This window comes from Scyliorhinus canicula, chromosome 7, assembly GCF_902713615.1.
Source record: "Scyliorhinus canicula chromosome 7, sScyCan1.1, whole genome shotgun sequence".
NCBI classification, from domain to species: Eukaryota; Metazoa; Chordata; class Chondrichthyes; order Carcharhiniformes; family Scyliorhinidae; genus Scyliorhinus; species Scyliorhinus canicula.
The window spans coordinates 58,892,790-58,910,532 of NC_052152.1; the positions used below are offsets into that span (position 1 = coordinate 58,892,790).

At 44.2% G+C, this 17,743-nt stretch overlaps 1 protein-coding gene across 16 annotated transcripts in view; it reads left to right on the forward strand.

Annotated features, from left to right (window-relative positions):
* Positions 1-17,743, forward strand: part of caska (calcium/calmodulin-dependent serine protein kinase a) — a 740,678-nt gene that overhangs the window by 394,141 nt on the left and 328,794 nt on the right. For all 16 annotated transcript variants that reach the window (XM_038802093.1, XM_038802098.1, XM_038802088.1 and 13 more), the window contains exons 7-8: positions 11,153-11,328; positions 11,651-11,773. In XM_038802093.1, the coding sequence (XP_038658021.1) occupies positions 11,153-11,328; positions 11,651-11,773 (299 nt within the window). The remainder of the gene's footprint in view (positions 1-11,152; positions 11,329-11,650; positions 11,774-17,743) is intronic.

Genomic DNA, 17,743 nt, shown 5'->3' on the forward strand with positions numbered 1-17,743 from the left:
ATACAAGCTGAATGAAGGGAAACGCGAGGTATTCCCAGTGAATGAGCTGGTGCAGAGGCAGCAGGGGGGGTTGGCGTTGTCAAACTTGCTTGATTATTATTGGGCCGGGAATGTGGACAAGGTGCGGCGGTGGTGGGAAGGAGAAGGGGTAGAATGGGTTAGGATGGAGGAGGAATCTTGTAAGGGGTCTCGTTTGAGGGCTATGGTGATGGCAGCATTGCCAATGGCTAAGGGCAGGTATTCAGGGAGCCCAGTGGTGCAGTCCATGGTGACGATACAGAATCAGCTGACAAGGCATTTTAGGGTGGAAAGGATGTCGGTGCTAACGCCGCTGAGCGAGAATCATGGGTTTGAGCCGGGGGGGATGGATAGTGTATACAGGAGGTGGAGGGGTGGGGCTGGTCAAACCTGAGGGATTTGAATTTCGAGGAAGGGTTCGCTAGTCTGGAGGAGCTCGGTGAGAGGGTAGAGCTGCCGATGGGTAGGTATTTACAGGTTAGGGACTTTGCATGAAAGATCTGGAAGGGGTTCCCTAGTTTGCCGGGTTACACCCTGCTGGAGCTGGAGCGACTGCTGCTTCCGGATGTAGAAGGGAGGGAAGAATTGGGGATATATATAAGTGGCTGAGGGAGCAGGAAGGCAAGCGGGTGGTGAAGATAAAGGAGAAATGGGAAGCGGAGTTGGGAATGGAGATCAATTGGGGAGTATGGAGTGAGGCACTGCGAAGGGTAAACGGGACCTCCTCTTGTGCAAGGATGAGCCTGATACAGTTTAAGGTGGTGCACAAGTGCATATACGAATATAAGAACTAGGAGCAGGAGTAGGCCATCTGCCCCTCGAGCCTGCTCCGCCATTCAATGAGATCATGGCTGATCCTTTGTGGACTCAGCTCCACTTTCCGGACCGAACACCATAACCCTTAATCCCTTTATTCTTCAAAAAACTATCTGTCTTTATCTTTAAAACATTTAATGAAGGAGCCTCAACTGCTTCACTGGGCAGGGAATTCCATAGATTCACAACCCTTTGGGTGAAGAAGTTCCTCCTAAACTCAGCCCTAAATCTACTTCCCCTTATTTTGAGGCTATGCCCCCGAGTTCTGCTTTCACCCGCCAGTGGAAACAACCTGCCCGAATCTATCCTATCTATTACCTTCATAAGCTTATATGTTTCTATAAGATCCTCCCGCATTCTTCTAAATTCCAACGAGTAAAGTCCCAGTCTACTCAACCTCGCCTCGTAATCCAACCCCCTCAATTCTGGGATTAACCTAGTGAATCTCCTCTGCACACCCTCCAGCGCCAGTACGTTCTTTCTCGGGTAAGGAGACCAAAACGGAACACAATACTCCAGGTGTGGCCTCGCTAACACCTTATACAAATGCAGCATAACCTCCCTAGTCTTAAACTCCATCCCTCTCGCAATGAAGGACAAAACTGCATATGACTCGGGCGAGAATGAGTGGATTCTTTCAAGGGGTAGCAGATGAGTGTGAGAGGTGTGGGCGGGGGCCAGTGAATCATGCGCACATGTTTTGGGGTTGTGAAAAATTGGGAAGATTCTGAGCGGGAATGTTTGCGGTCTTAGCCAGGATAGTTGGGGAGGGAGTGGTCCCTTTGGTGGCGATATTTTTGGGGGGGGGGGGGGGGGGGGGGGGGGGGGGGGGGTTGAAAAGGGAGAAACATCTGTTCAAGCTGTACTGTTGATTGTTGGGAAGAATGTTTCCTGGGGTGTTCATTTCATATTGCTGTAACCTACTTTGATACAAGTTTGAATAAAATGCGTTTAACAAAAAAAAAGTCAAGTTTGTAATAAAATGAGGAAGACTTATTTTAAGATACTGCATCGTATGCATATCGGGGCTGGTGTTAGGCATAGGTTTGATCTTGCTTTCCCGCGATGTGCCTCACGTCCCTGGTAGTCGAGGGTGATTATATACATTGCGTATGGATATGTGTTAAGATTCAATCCTATTGGTCTAGTGTAGTTAAGGAGCTTGAGAGAATTTTTCAATGAACCTTAGAACTTAATTCTTTGTCCCTAATTCTGGATCTTCAGATGGAAGAATTACTGTCATTAATGAAAAAAGGCTGTACAACATCCTAACTTCTGCAGCTCCAAAAAATATTTGCTGCTCCTTGATCAGCAACAAGTATCCTTCAATTCAGAATTGACATAAATAGTCATGGAATGTATCCCGAAGTCTGATGCATCTGGTACATTCTGTAAAGTGTGGTACCCTTATGTCAAATTTATAGGCTCTGCCTTGTATGATTTACTCCTGTTAGGTTTTCTTCAGCCATATTTTAAGTCTTGACCTCACAGTACAAAAAAGTGTGCAACCTGAGATGTTATCCTATCTTATTTATATTGCCTATCGTTTTTCATCTCCTCATAGTTTTGTTTGATTGATGTGGTATTGAAACAGGAAGCGCTAGTTCATAAAATCTGTTGTCCGAAAGTCATCCTATCTTGTTTATTAAATTTGCAATGATATTTGTACTGTCCTGTACCTGTTTTGCATTGAATGTTTTTGTTGTGTTTGTAAAAAAATAAAAAATCTAATAAAAATATATATTGTTCAAATGATGTGGTGACTATGAAATCATTAATCCTTTCCTGGGAGTGCATCAGTACCGGCTAAAGGGGCTGGTTTAGCACAGTGGGCTAAACAGTTGGCTTGTAATGCAGAACAAGACAGCAGCGCGGGTTCAATTCCAGTACCAGCCTCCCCGAACAGGTGCCAGAATGAAATGAAATGAAAATCACTTATTGTCACGAGTAGGCTTCAATGAAGTTACTGTGAAAAGCCCCTAGTCGCCACATTCCGGCGCCTGTCCGGGGAGGCTGGTATGGGAATTGAATCGTGCTGCTGGCCTGCTTGGTCTGCTTTAAAAGCCAGCGATTTAGCCTTGTGAGCTAAACCAGCCCCTAGTGAGCTAAACCAGCCAGTGGCGTCTAGGGGCTTTTCACAGTAACTTTATTGAAGCCTACTTGTGACAATAAGCTATTATTATTATACAGGCTGTGTATTGCCTTCAACAATTGCTTGACAATATGTACACTTTTCTTGGCTTTGCCATTGGCTTGTGCGTACAATGGACTTGACGTGACGTGATTGAAATCATACGTGACTGCGAAGTGTTGCCACACTTTACAGCTAAAACAAGGACCGTTGTCACTCACGGCAAATTGAGGAACTTGGAAAATTGACGTGGTATGCCGTATTTCACTGCTTGCGTTATGCTTGACAGTAGAGCCATTTCGGGATAGTTTGAAAAATAGACTATGATCATTAAATAATCTTCCCCTTGTAGGTGAAAGAGATATTAGCTGCTTTCTGCCATGGTGCTCTAGGTAAATCAGATATTTGCATAGGTTCTCTTGTTTGCTTGCAACAATGCGTCTGGCATGTGTCACAACAACTGACCATCCTGTCAATATCCTGGTTTATACCTGGCCAGTAAACTGAGTCACGAGCTCTCCATTTATATTTCTCAACCACGAGATGGCTTTCATGTATCCTCTTGAATATACCTTTGCGAAGAGATTGAGGTATAACTATCGTGTTCAAACTAAGTACCACTCCATTAATGATACTGAGTTCAGATCTTCTATTGTAGAACACCACACATTGACCTCTGGGCCAGTGTGAGTTGATGTTCCTCACCTCCTTTTGAAGAGTTTGTTCCTTCCCGGTCTCTTATTGGATCTCACGTATCTGATACTAGTAGCAGTGTGGAAATAAGATTGACTTGCAGATCTACACCTTCAGCAATTTCACTACTAATATTTTGTATTGGCGCTCTCAATAATGCATCTGCTAAGAACAAATATTTGCCTGCCGTGCAGCTGAGATTGAAGTCGTAGCGTTGTAACCTCATCATCAACCTCTGAATGCGCAGAGACATTTGGTTGAGATACTTGATGATATTAATCAGAGCACGATGATCTGTCTCAACTGAAAGTTGGATGCCCATATACATAGCCATGAAATTTCTCCAAACCTACAACTAAACCTAGGCATTCTTTTTCGATTTGAGTGTACCTCTGCTCTGTTGTCATCATGGATCATGATGCACATGCGACTGGTTTCCAATCGTCATGCTCAAGTTGTAAAAGAACTGCTCCTAGACCATCTTTCGACGGGTCTGTTGACACTTTAATCTGCTTCGATGGGTCAAAAAATGTGAGAACTAACATGGTGGTTAATGATGTCTTGAGCTTCTGCCCCTTTTGTTCATATTGCTAAGTCCAAGTGAAAGCTGTTGTCTTGTGCAAGAGATTATGTAGATGTGTTGTTTTTGTTGACATGTTTGGAATGAATTTCCCTATAAAATTGATCATACCCATCATTGTTAAGATGGCTTTCTTGTCATGTGGTTTTGGCATGTTGAGAATTGCTTGGATTTTGTCCTTGTCAGGTTCAATGCCATGCGATGAGAGCTTATCACCTAGGAATGGGACCTCAGTTACTCCAAATTGGCACTTTTGCTTGTTGACCTTCAACCCATTTCTCCTGATGCTCGTTAGAATTTTAAGCAACCTCGTATTGTGCTCTTCTATGGTTAAGGCCCAAATGATTCTATCATCCACATACACACGTCCACCTTTGATGCCTTTGATTATGTGCTCCATGGCACAGTGAAAAGTTTCTGATGCCGAAACTATGCCAAACGGCATTCTCACAAAGCAATACTGTCCAAATGGCATATTAAAAGTGCAGTATTTTATATTTTGTTCTTCTAGCTTTAGCTCCCAGAAACTTTGAGATGCGTCAAGTTTTGTAAAGAATTGTGCATCAGCTAACTCAGATGTAATTTCCTCACACTTTGGTATTTGGTAGTGTTCGCTTTTGATATTTTCATTAAGATCTTTGGGATGCATAATTCTGCAAATATCACCATTCTTTTTCTTTACGCATACCATGGAATTTACCCAATCGATAGGTTCTTCTATCTTTCTGTTTACTTTCAATTTTGTCATTCTGTCCAGCTCCTTATTGAGGCGATCCCAAGGAGGTCCAAGTACTCTTCTTGGTGCCTGGATCACAGGTTTTGCATCCTCTTTGAGTTGTACCTTGTAGGTGAATGGTAGTGAACCGAAACCTGTGACAAATCACTGAATTTGCTGATAATGTTCTCAGAATCGTTGGAGTATTGATCCATTCCTTTGTGGATGCTATATACCAACTGCACTAGACATAATTCTTCTCAGGACTGACCACCTGATAATGACTCCAAGCCCTCGGATATAATACAGAATGGGACAGAATAAACTGTGTTCTTTACACCATGCTCCGGACACGAGCACCATAACATTTAATGCTTGAAACATTATAATCGCTCAGATACTTAATATTTTCTTCTAATCGGCTGAATTTTTAGATTTTATAAATCAGTCATGCTGATTAAATTGGCTTTGGCACCAGTGTCTAACTTTATTGGACCGCTGGACTGTTCATTTCAAGTGGTAGCAGCCATTTGTCCTCATCAACCGCAAGTATTTTAAATGGAGTATCAGTTTGCTGTAGAATGTTTTGTATCTCCAAAAAATTATTCTTCACTGTTATTACTCCAACAAACAATGATGTTTCATCACTGGAGACTGTGTCTTCCACTGTGCTGACTGATCCGGGGTTGAGCTTAGAGTAACAATTCTGCGCAAAGGGATTTTTTTCCTTTGCATCTGGAACAAAACTTGGCAAGTGCTAGACACTGCCTTAATTTGTGTCTTTGACCAGCCTTTTACACAGAAATACTTTGTCCTGATGGTTGTTGGTGAGCGAGGAGCTGCAGGAACATTCCTGCCTTTTTTCGGAAGTTTCCCGCCTTTTTGGAAAAGGGCGGCAACCAGAGTGCTTTCCTCCAAGAAAACACCGTCATTACTGAGAAACATTTTAGAATGCTGTGCTGCTAGCTCGTGAGCCTGTCAAATCTTAACTGTTTGTGCCAAAGACAGCTCTAATTCTCTCAGCAACCATTCCCTCGGCTTATTTTCATTCACGCCAAACACAATCTGGTCCTGAATCATGGAAGATTCCACCGCAGAGAAATTACAGGTTTTGGCTTTTAACTTAAAACAATGATAAATTGATCTATGGACTCTTCTGTTTTACGTAAACGTGATCTAAACACATAGCGTTCATCAATTTCATTCTTTCTGGGGGTGCAATGTGCATCAAATCTTCAAATTACGGGGCACAGATGTTAGCACTGCTACCTGATGGTGCCGAGGTCCCAGGTTCAATCCTGGCCCTGGGTCACTGTCCGTGTTAAGGTTGCACATTCTCCCCGTGTTTGTGTGGGATTTGCCCCCACAACTCAAAAGATGCGCAGGGTAGGTGGATTGACCACGCCAAATTGCACCTGAATTGGAAAACAAATTAATTGGGTGCTCTAAAAAAATGTTTTTTTTTTAATCTTCAAATTACTTAGTTAAAATTTTTACTATCTTCATCGTTTGCAAGTTTAAACGTCTTAAACACAGCAATTGCTTTGGGCCCTGACGCTGTGAGGAGCATTGCTACCTTACGTGAATCTGATTGATCTCCAAAGTTTACGGCAATAAGAAACCGGTTAAATTGTTTTTTAAACACATGCCAGTTGCTGTCCACATTACCATGAAATCTGAGACTCATTGGTGGCTTCAGTGACTCCATGTTGTTAATTCTTGCAGTCTGCAAAATTTTTAACTCTCTTCTGTGGACCTCGTGGCAGATTGATAGTTTTTTTTTCAATGTTTAATACCATCCAGCCCTGGTAGCAGGTAATGTTCTTGCCGGGTGGACTGATTTATATTACAAGAACAATTGTAGCTAAAGCTGTAAACAATTTAATATTAACTGTGGGTCAATATATACAAAACAACAGATGAGTAACAGTATTAATATGCACAAGCAACCTCTCTCCCCAGCTCCCTTGTCAGTCTGAGGTCACCTGACTCTAACATTCACTTATATATTAATAAGACTCCTAGTGGTCAGCCAGTGAATTACAACAAAACCATGATATCACTACAGTTGAGACCTCTGCGTTCTGGTTACAGGATACTTAATCGTTGATGGCTTTGATGGCTAACGGATATTTTACTACTGAATTCCTTATCAGCGGGGATAGCTGCGCCCATCATCCATGGGCCCGTCCTTCTCCAACCACACGTTGATGTAGTGCAGCGCATGGCCGGTGATTACAATTGTGGAGGATTCCGCCTTTGTTACTCCTTGTAGTATCCTCTTCCCACAAAAAAGTCTACGTGAGTAGGCCTTATGCACATGGGAAAATAAGAAGAATTATTCAATAAATTCAATTCTCATGGCATGTCCGTCACGTTCCCTGTCCTGGTGTTGGAGCTGTCCTGTCCAATATTAGGTCTTGCACACAGTTGAGACCCCCCCCCCCCCCCCCCCCCCCCCCCCCCCTCAAACATCCCATACTGGTGTGGTGTCTAAGTCCAGGATTTCAACCATCATTTTTTTGACGAACTCTGTGTCGTCCCAGTTCGGGGAATATATGTTTACACTGACCATTGCATGCTCTCCACCCTTTTCTCCTCCCCCACCCCCTCCCCAGTCCATTGCTGTGCTCATTGAAGTAAATGGCACTGTCCTGTTCATTCATATGGCCAACTCCCTTGTCCTAGTGTCAAAACATGAGTGGAACGTTTGTCATACCCAGCCCTTCCTTACCCGCTGTCGGATGTTTCCGTTAGGAAGGTTACGTCCACCCTCAGACCAAAGAGATAGGCAAGAACTCTGGAGCTCTTCACCAGCTCGTTGAAGCCCCTCACCCCCTGCCCAATTTACTGTGGGGTTAACACCTTGTGGGACCGGCCCTATCCAATCGGGCCTTCCCTTGCTCATGAACCATTCAAAATGGCTACCAAATGCTTCCTCTTTTTTTGCCATCTCCATGTGTTCCACGTTGCAATCAGCGCTTTTACCCCCCCCCCCCCCCCCCCCCCCCTTTGCCCTTTTCCCTGAATTTCAGTTTTTCCTTTCCATTCTGCCAGGCGTGCCCTCCCTCCTTTGCTGTACACCAGCTTAGTCACAAATGTAACGACTCCCCTATTTGTCAGGTTCTCCTATTTAACCCCCATCTGCTTTTCCCTCCTGCCCCCGCCATCTCTGCCTGTGTTGGTTCCTGCCCCTATCAGCCCTCACAACTAGCATTCTAGCCCACATGCACTCTCACTCCCTGCACAGACCATTCTTCTGAACAAATCAGTTCGTCTCCTCCAGAGCGTCGAAATACTACTCTTTCCCCATGCAATGTGATCTATAACTTGGGAAGGTAAAGCATGCCAAACTGCACCATGCTTTTGTACAGGGCGGATTTGGCACTTGAATTCAAACCAGTGCTTGACCAGGTCTGCCCCAATGTCTTGATACAAGCAGATAGAAAGTTCTTCCCATTTGCACCCTCTCGCGCCTTTCACCCACCTCGGGATCTGCTCTTTGTCATGATATTTCTGGAACTTTACAATTATCACCTGTGGAGGTTCTCCGGCTCTAGGCTGCTGCTGAAGTAACCTGTGGGCGTACTCGCCGACCAGTTTCCGAGCATCGTCGATACATATTCCATGGGTTTCCTCTCCTCCATACCTTCCAGCAGCCCCAGAATTCTTAGGTTTTGGCATCAAGACCTGTTGTCCTGGTTGTCGATTTTTTTTCTTTTAGCCCCTTCTGGGTCTTGATGAGGCTTGCCACCTTTGCTCCATTTTGGCCATAACCTCCTTTGCTGCCTCATTGCTTTGTCAGCGGTTGCCAGGTGCTCTCCCTTCAGCTCCTCCCTGTTACTTTGGAGCTTGGAGATGATGAAGCCCATAGGTTTGTTCATTGGTGCTTGGATCTGCGCTGAGAACTTTGTGGACTTGGTTCTTCCCAGTTCCGTGCCACCTCGTGTGGCTGCCGGCTCTAAGACTGGAGGTTCTCTTTTTCTCTTCCCCCCCGGTCCTTGCTGGCTTTTCTGCTAGGCCATTGGCTCTTTCCTATTCTTTTCTATTTCTCTTTGATGCGGTTTGCGGGGGTTAAGCTCGGCGGGGGAGTGAGGGGGGATATTTTTGGTGCCCGTTTGATGAGGTTCAAAGGCCGAATTGAAGGATTTCATGCGACAGTGACCTTACATTTGACCACTCCGCTCATGACCGCCACCAGAAGTGTAATGGGGGATTTTAACCTGCATACAAATTGGGATATGCAGCTAACCAAATGTCAGAAAATTATAAAAAATGTACATATGTCCAGATGGTTTACTGGGAAAAAGAAAATGGGGAATGGCATATTAGATTTAGTCATGAGTAATAATCCACTTTCAGTTAACAACCTGATGGTTCATGAAAATCCGTTTAATAACCAGAATATGATCAAGTTCAATATGGTGTTTAAAGGGAAAAACACAAAATAGTTACTAAAATTCTAAATTTAGTTGAGGCTGACTTCAGTAGGGGATACTGAGACTGTTCACTGTAAACTGGGCAAATCTGTTGATAGATAAAATGACTGAAGACAGCAGGTGTTCAAAAAATAATTTAATATAATGCGCAAGTTTAGACCCCGAAGAGGCAATAAACCTACTTGCCATGGATGACTCAAGAAGTGAGACAAAAAACTAAAAGAGGTATGAGACAGCACAAAACTAACTAAGGTAAGCAGGGTAGCATAGTGGTTAGAACAGTTGCTTCACAGCTCCAGGGTCCTAGGTTCGATTCCCGGTCTGGTTCAGAGTCTGCACGTTCTCCCCGTGTCTGCACATTCTCCCGTGTCTGCACGTTCTCCCCGTGTCTGCGTGGGTTTCCTCTGGGTCCTCCGGTTTCCTCCCACAGTCCAAAGATGTGCGGGTTACGTGGATTGGCCATGCTAAATTGCCCTTATGTGGGGGTTACTGGGTTACGGGGATGGGATAGAAGTGGGCTTCAGTGGGATGCTCTTTGTAGGGGCTGTTGCAGACTCGATGGGCCGAATGGCCTCCTTCTGTACTGTAAATTCTATGTAACTAAACGAGGTAAGAGGCAAGACAAAACTAAAAGAGGTAAGAGATGTCATGACACCCTGGGCTATTGCGCGGTCAATTCCAGACCCACTTGATCCGGAGTCACAACGTAGGTGAAATTAGATTTTGTTTAAAACATAATTGGCTGAGCCCAATAAAATGCAGTCGCTAGCTTTGTAAATTTAACAGAAGTAACCTTTTATTGTATACAGTATTATGATTAAACGGACAGAATATGTAGCTGACTATCTAATACACCTTTGCCACTCCCCCTCTTTCTCCTCCCCCAACCCACCTTTCTGCCCCCATTTTGTACACAAACATGCAGGAACCAATCAGGCAGAACACTGTCCCTGGTAAACCAGTCAGCCAATCAAACAAACTTCCTCCAAAACCGGTTTCTAAGATTCCTTCAGCACCAGTGAGTCTGGTTTCTCCTCTCCAAAATATAACACCTGGGAACACACTGTCATAGCAAGCAGTCCTCTGGTTAAAGGCACATCCCAATTATGGGACCAAAAATAATAAAATAACTTGGAAGAAAGGAGATAAATAGGAGCACCTCTTACAGACAACATAAAACTAAAGGAAATCCTAAAACTTATGAAATGTACCAAATTTTCACACCAATCTTAGAAGGTTTTGTGGAAGAATTTGCCATTCTCCATAAGATGAGCACAATTCAAATTAAGTCATCAATTTTTTTTTTATCTCTTCTGGCAGAACAATAAAGAAACTAGCACTTGAATTTATGCTGTGGAATACTTACTGCATAAACCTGTTCATCAATGAATTTCTTCCTGCTATTTTAACAAATGTTTTAAAATTAATGCATTTATGTTGCAACAAAAATGAGAAGAATTTCAAATAGAGATATTATGTATGTTCTGTTAATGTTTTTCCATATCCTTAACTTTCCCTTTTAACCAGTAAGTGTGATCGCAATCTGAGCGGGATTTTCTGACCTTCCAGCTACGTGTTTCCTGGTGGTGGGATTCTGTGCTCCCTCTGCTGTCAATGGGAATTCCCAGTGAAGCCATCCCAAGCCGCCAGGAAACCCGCAGGCGGTAGTGCGGAACCAGAGAATTCCGGTCAATGTCTATTTTTTTCCAAGGGGATGTAAATGACGTGGCTTTTAAAGTTAGCCTTTTGTTTCCTCTTAGGTCGTGTAGGAACGCCACATTTCATGGCACCAGAAGTTGTCAAAAGAGAACCATATGGAAAGCCAGTCGATGTTTGGGGTTGCGGAGTTATACTTTTTATTCTTCTTAGTGGTTGTTTGCCATTTTATGGAACAAAGGAAAGATTGTTTGATGCTATTATTAAAGGAAAACATAAGGTAAATCTGATTTTTGTTTTGGGTCTCTTATGGCACCCCCTATCTGAAGTGCTCCAACACAAAATGCAACCATATTTTATACTTCCTCTTTAGCATATTTAGTAGAATTCTTAACTTTTTTGTGCACATGAATTACTATTACCCCTGAACTATGTGTTTCCCATTATTCCTACTGCTATTACAAATAGCTTTCTAATCACCTAATATCTTACAAATGTAGTTAACTGTAAAATGTAAGAGCTGGATTGAAAGGTGCAATTTGGCAGTTAATGATGATAGAGTCACAATGTCAGCTGAATGTTTCTCAATTTTACTCGTATAGATGAACCCTAGGCAATGGATCCATATCTCGGAGAGTGCAAAGGATTTGGTCCGTCGTATGCTCATGTTGGACCCTGCAGAAAGGATAACTGTTTATGAAGCACTGAATCATCCTTGGCTTAAGGTGCATTTTTTAATCTGTTTACCTCCAGTTCATGTTCCTGTTCAGACACAACCATCTTTTTATGCAGTAGATGATAACATTTATATGGATTTTTTTGGAAAGAAATTTTTATTCACTAAATTAGTAATGATGTAGTTTCCCTATTATTAATTTGTTTATATTGTTTTTAACATAATGGATAAATTATTTGCAGTTGATCCAAAAATTAAGAATACTTTCAATAACATAATTCTTTGCTTAATATTATAGTTGGATTCCTGAGGAGCGCAACTTTAAAGGAAGCAATGTTAAACAAATTAAGATTTTCCCATTACAACAAATGTAAAAGCTACAGTTGGGTTCTGTAGTACCTTTCTTGTCAAAAAACCCTTTAAAATATCACCCCTTGCGGGTTGAAATACTGTATATTCCTACATTACAGTATTTGTAAATGGAGTAACTTCTAAATTAAACAGTTTGAGAAACTTAAGTGTGATGAGTTGAAGCATACACTGGAGGCTTCCAGTAATTAACAAAGTGCTTTATTGATGAAAGACAAAGGTGGTCAAGTAACAGGCACATAACACTATACAACAGATCTTAATACTTCAGCTCCCTGGTCCACACTGCCTGGGGTCCTGCTCCCAGTGCCCTGTGCAAACTCCCTATTGAACGGGGTGTGTGTGCTCCGGGGCAATTGGCCCTGAGCTGATCACGTTGTCCGTGAAGCGGACCATGCAACCACATCCCTTAAGTCCCTTATTGCAACTACCCCAGAGCAGAGTCAACAGGGGAAAGAGAGTCCTTCAACAAGTCAGTTGGTCCAGAGAACTCCGGGCCCTCCCGGACCTCAGTAGCCCTGCCACAGGCTCAATAGTCTCTTGGGCGATCGAGTGGTCATCCCCTCAAAAACAGGCCAACTGGCCTCACCAGTCAATGGTGCTGGTTGAGAGATTCAGGAGCCCCTGGCTCCCCTTGGCTGGACAGATTTACAGGGGTGATTCCAAGGTGCGGTCGCAACCCCTTGACTCCTTAAATGTTCACAAGCTTTCTGATGGTCTTCCCGTTAGCACTGACCACATAAGACACCAGCCCTGATTGGGCCACAACCCGTCCTTCTAACCAAAGGGGGCCTGAAGCGTAATTACGGAGCAAAATTGGGGCACCTACCTGGAACGACCTGTCGCTCCACTGCTCAATCTTCTGGCAGACCTAACCTGCCTCAACCTCCCTGCCAAATTTGGAAACACAAGATCCAATCGGGTTCTCAATCGACGGCGCTTGAGCAGCTCAGCTGGTGTGACCCCTTGGTGGAATGAGGAGTTGAGTTGTACAACAAAAAAAAATTGCCAACTGCTGGTTTATCAGATTGCTTTTTCAGAGCATGAATTAAAGTTTAAACAGTTCTCTCAGCTAGACCGTTCAACACTGGGTGGTAGGAGACTGTCCTCGTTTGTCCACACAAAATCACATGCCGACTCATCCCGATGAGTGAAGTGGTGCCTCAGCTGCTAGGACTTGCCATCATGCCATCCAGTCTATTATTCATTTAACCTTTGAAAGAATAAGTCTAGTTGCAGAATTGTCCAGCTGACACTGGCAGAGTGTCTGGGAAGTTTAAAGCCAGAATTATCTGGGGTACAGGTGGTGACAGACTGCTCTTGAGTAGGGACAGGCAAATTAATGCATCCACATTAACAATTTGCGTCCCAGGCCGATGCTGGAAAGCGTAGTTGTAGGCCACCAACATCGAGGCCCAACTCTGCAGCCTCGCTGAAGCTATGAGCGGTATAGGCTTACCTTCCCTTAAAAGGTCCGGTATTGGCTTGTAATCAATCACTATGTCAAACCGTTGACCGTACACATATTGGTGGAATTTCTTCACACCATATATAAACGTGAAGCCTTCCTTCTCAATATGAGCATAGTTTAGTCCTGCTTCTGAAAGGATCCTTGAGGCAAAGGCAAAAACCATCTCACATTTTGTGGGATAAAACTATTCCTATACATTAAAGGGACACATCACATATCGGCACAATTGGTTTTCCTGGGTCAAAATGCCCCAAGAGGTTTGAAGACGGTAATGTGTGCTTCACAACTCTGAAGCCTTCCTCTTAGGCTCTCTCCATTGCCTCTGCTGATTCATCCTCAATAGCTAGTGCAATGGTGCCAATGTTGCGGCTAAGTTCGAAAAGAATCTTCTATAGTAAATGACCGTACCGAGGATGGATTTAAACTCTGACATTTTTGGGTGCAGGGATATCTCCTATGCTCTTGATATTTCCTTCCAGGGGACGCAACCCTGTCTTATCAACGCAAAATCCTAGGTACATGACTTCCGAGGCCTGAAAAGTACAGTTTTCACATTTTAGTCGGACCCTTGCATCACAAAACCTCTTCATTACTTTCTCTAGACTGGCCATGTGTTCTTTTGGTGTAGTGCCAGTGACTAGAATGTCATCAAGGCAACCATACCTTGAGAATTCCCTGCAGGAGATTTTCCATTGTGCGCTGGAGATAGCGCAGGCTGAAGCAATGCTGAACAGCAGTCTGGTGTACTGGAAGAGGCTTTTGTGGGTATTGATTGCAGCAAACGTCTGAGACTTCTCATCCAACTCTAGTTGCAGGGAAGCATTACTGAGGTTCAATTTTGAATAGGTAAGGTCCCCCCGCCCCCCCCCCCCCCAGCTTGAGAAAGAGGTCCTTGATTTCGGGAATCAGATACCGATCGACCTGGACAGCCTGATTTATGGTCAGTTTACCGCACAATCGGGTTTAAGGACATGGATTATTGGCGGCACCCGCTCTGTAAGCTGGGCTGGCTTGATTATATCCAGCTCTTCCAATCTCTGCTTCAACCTTCTGAAGCAGTGCATATGGCACCAATCTGGCTCTGAAAAACATGGGCGTTGAACCTGGAATGACATGTATCTTGGCTTTAAATCTGGCCCAGTTCCTTCTGGAAGACGACTTCATACCTCCTTAAGACATCTTTGAGGACGTTGTCGCATGGTATCACAGCGACAGGGTACTAGGTTCAATTCCCGGCTTGGGCCACTATCTGTCCGTAGTCTGCACGTTCTCCCCATGTCTGCGTGTGTTTCCTCCAGGTACTCCGGTTTCCTCCCACAAGTCCCGAAAGACCTGCTTGTTAGGTGAATTGGACATTTTGAATTCTCCCTCAGTGTACCCAAACAGGCGCCGGAGTGTGGCAACTGGGGGATTTTCACAGTAACTTCATTACAGTGTTAATGCAAGCTTACTTGTGACAATAATAAAGATTATTATCTTGACAATTTCCAGCCAGTTGAGCCTAATCATCTATAACCAGTCTCTTCCTATTAGATTGGGTATCTGTCCTTCCACAGCAACCATAGGCAGATTGCCTTCTGCTCTCTGTAGGCTACTGGGGCGTTGGCCGTTCTGAGGATCTTCAAAATTTATTTCCCCATGTATATTGAATGCTTGGTTGTCGTACTCTTCAAGTTTAAAAACTGCGTTTCTGCACAAAGATATTGGAAAGTTTGCAGTGCACTCCATCACCTAAGCTATCTCGACGACTTTTTCCAACGTAATTGTGGTCACCGCCAGGAGCTTCTTCTGGATAGTGAGGATATGGATCTCACAAACCAGCCGACCACGCAACATGTCACAAAGCGTAGTCCCAAACTCTGTGCTCAGCAAGCTGGCCAAGCCTGGGAATGGAGGCTGGGGCAGACTCTTCATGGTCCCTTACTAAAGATTAAACTTATAACATTGGAGGATAATCAAGATCCTTGGGTTCAAATACTTTTCAACCACTTTTACTATCTGGTCAGAGGTTTTTGAGTCAAGTGCCTCCCTGGACGTGAGGCTCCCAATCAAATTATACGTTTGGGGCCCGCAAACTGTCAGAAGTATCACCTTTTGCTTGCCCGGACCTGTGATCTCGTTCGCAATGTCCTGACTCTAATCCTCAATCCTTGGCTAATGGGTTTAATTTACCAATGATAGGCATTTCATTCACTATTTAAATGATTCCAACTCTCACTGGAGCTTCTCTACCTTCGTAGCCTCAGTCATGTTGTCCCGTTATTTAAGAAGGGTAGCAAAGATAACCCGGGTAATTATAGACCAGTGAGCTTGACGTTAGTGATAGTGAAATTGTTGGAAAAGATTCTCAGAGATAGGATCTATGCACATTTGGAAATGAATGGTCTTATTAGTGACACACAGCATGGTCTTGTACAAGGGAGGTGATGTCTCTCTAATTTAATTGAGTATTTTGAGGAAGTGACAAAAATGATTAACAATGAAAGGGCTGTGGATGTTGTCCACATGGACTTCAGTAAAGCATTTGACAAGCTCCCCCATGGCAGGCTGGTGCAAAAGATTAACTCACACGGGGTCCGGGGTGAACAGCTAGATGGATTCAGAACTGGCTTGGCCATAGAAGACAGAGGGTAGCAATGGAAGGGTGCTCCATTTTTCCAAATGGAGGTCTTTAACTAGTGGTGTTCTGCAGGGATCAGTACTGGGACCTCTGCTGTTTGTAATATATATATAAATGACTTGGAAGAAAACGCAGCCGGTCTGATTGGCAAGTTTGTGAATGATGCTAAGATTGCAGAAGTTGCAGATAGTGATGAAGATCTAGATATGCAGCAAAATTGGGCATAGAAATGGCAGATCGAATTTAACCCGGACAAATGTGAGGTGATACATTTTGGTAGATCCAATTCAGGTGGGAGCTATAAAATAAATGACAGAACCATCAGGAGCATAGATACACAGAAAGATCTGGCCGTGCAGATCCTTAAAAGTGGCAGCACAGATTGAAATGGTGGTAAGGAAAGCATACGGCATGCTTGCCTTCATCGGACGGGGCATCGAGTATAAAAGTTGTCAAATTATGTTACGGTTATATAGAACATTGGTTAGGCCAGATTTGGAATACTGTGTCCAATTCTAGTCACCACACTACCAGAAGGACATGGAGACTTTGGAGAGAATACAGAAAAGGTTTACCAGGATGTTGCCTGGTATGGAGCTATGAAAAGAGATTGAATAAACTGGGATTGTTCTCCCGAGAAAGACGGAGGCTGAGGGGCGACCTGATAAAAGTTTATAAAATTATGAGCGGTATAGACAGGGTGAACAGTTGGAAGCTTTTTCCCAGGGCGGAAATGACAATTACAAGGGGGCGCAAGTACAAAGTGAGGGGAGATAGGCTCAGTGGAGACGTGCGGGGAAGTTTTTTTTGCACAGAGGGTGGCGGTGGCCTGGAATGCGCTGCCACGTGAGGTGGTTGAGGCAGATGCGTTAGTGACCTTTAAGACTCATCTGGATAGACACATGAACAGATGGGATATAGAAGGATACAGGCGGTTGGTCTAGATAGAACATGTGATCAGCGCAAACTTGGAGGAGTGAAGGGCATGTTCCTGTGCTGGATTGTTCTTTGTTCTTAACTGTTCCTTTCTTCCCCCCCCCCCCCCCCCCGATTCATAACAACTGTTGGGCGCGATCAAAGATGTTATCTTGGCACCAGTGTGGTGGCTTGAGACACACACTGGAGGCTTCCAGTAGTTAACAAAGGGGTTTATTGATGATAGGCAAAGGCAGGCAAGTAACAGGAACGGACCAATATACAACAGGTCTTAAAACATCTGCTCCCTGGTCCACACTGCCCGGGCCCTGCTCCCAGGCCCCATGCAAACTCCTTATTGGCTGGCGTTCGCGCACTTCTGAGCCGGTCATATGGTCTGTGGAACCCGTTCCCTTAAAGAGGCCTTGCTGCCATAATAAGCAAATATTCTAACTCTTTCAACTTGCCTCCCACTGCACAAACCCCCTGCTTGCCAACTCCCCAACCCCCAACTCCTTCTCACTTGTTGCATCGCCCGCCCTATCCCAAACCCTTGCTGTGTAAGAGGGCACAAGGGAGGGGTGGCAAGAGGAAGAGATGGAGCAAGAGGATGAGTGGGAGGGCCAGGGAGGAAAATGGTGTGC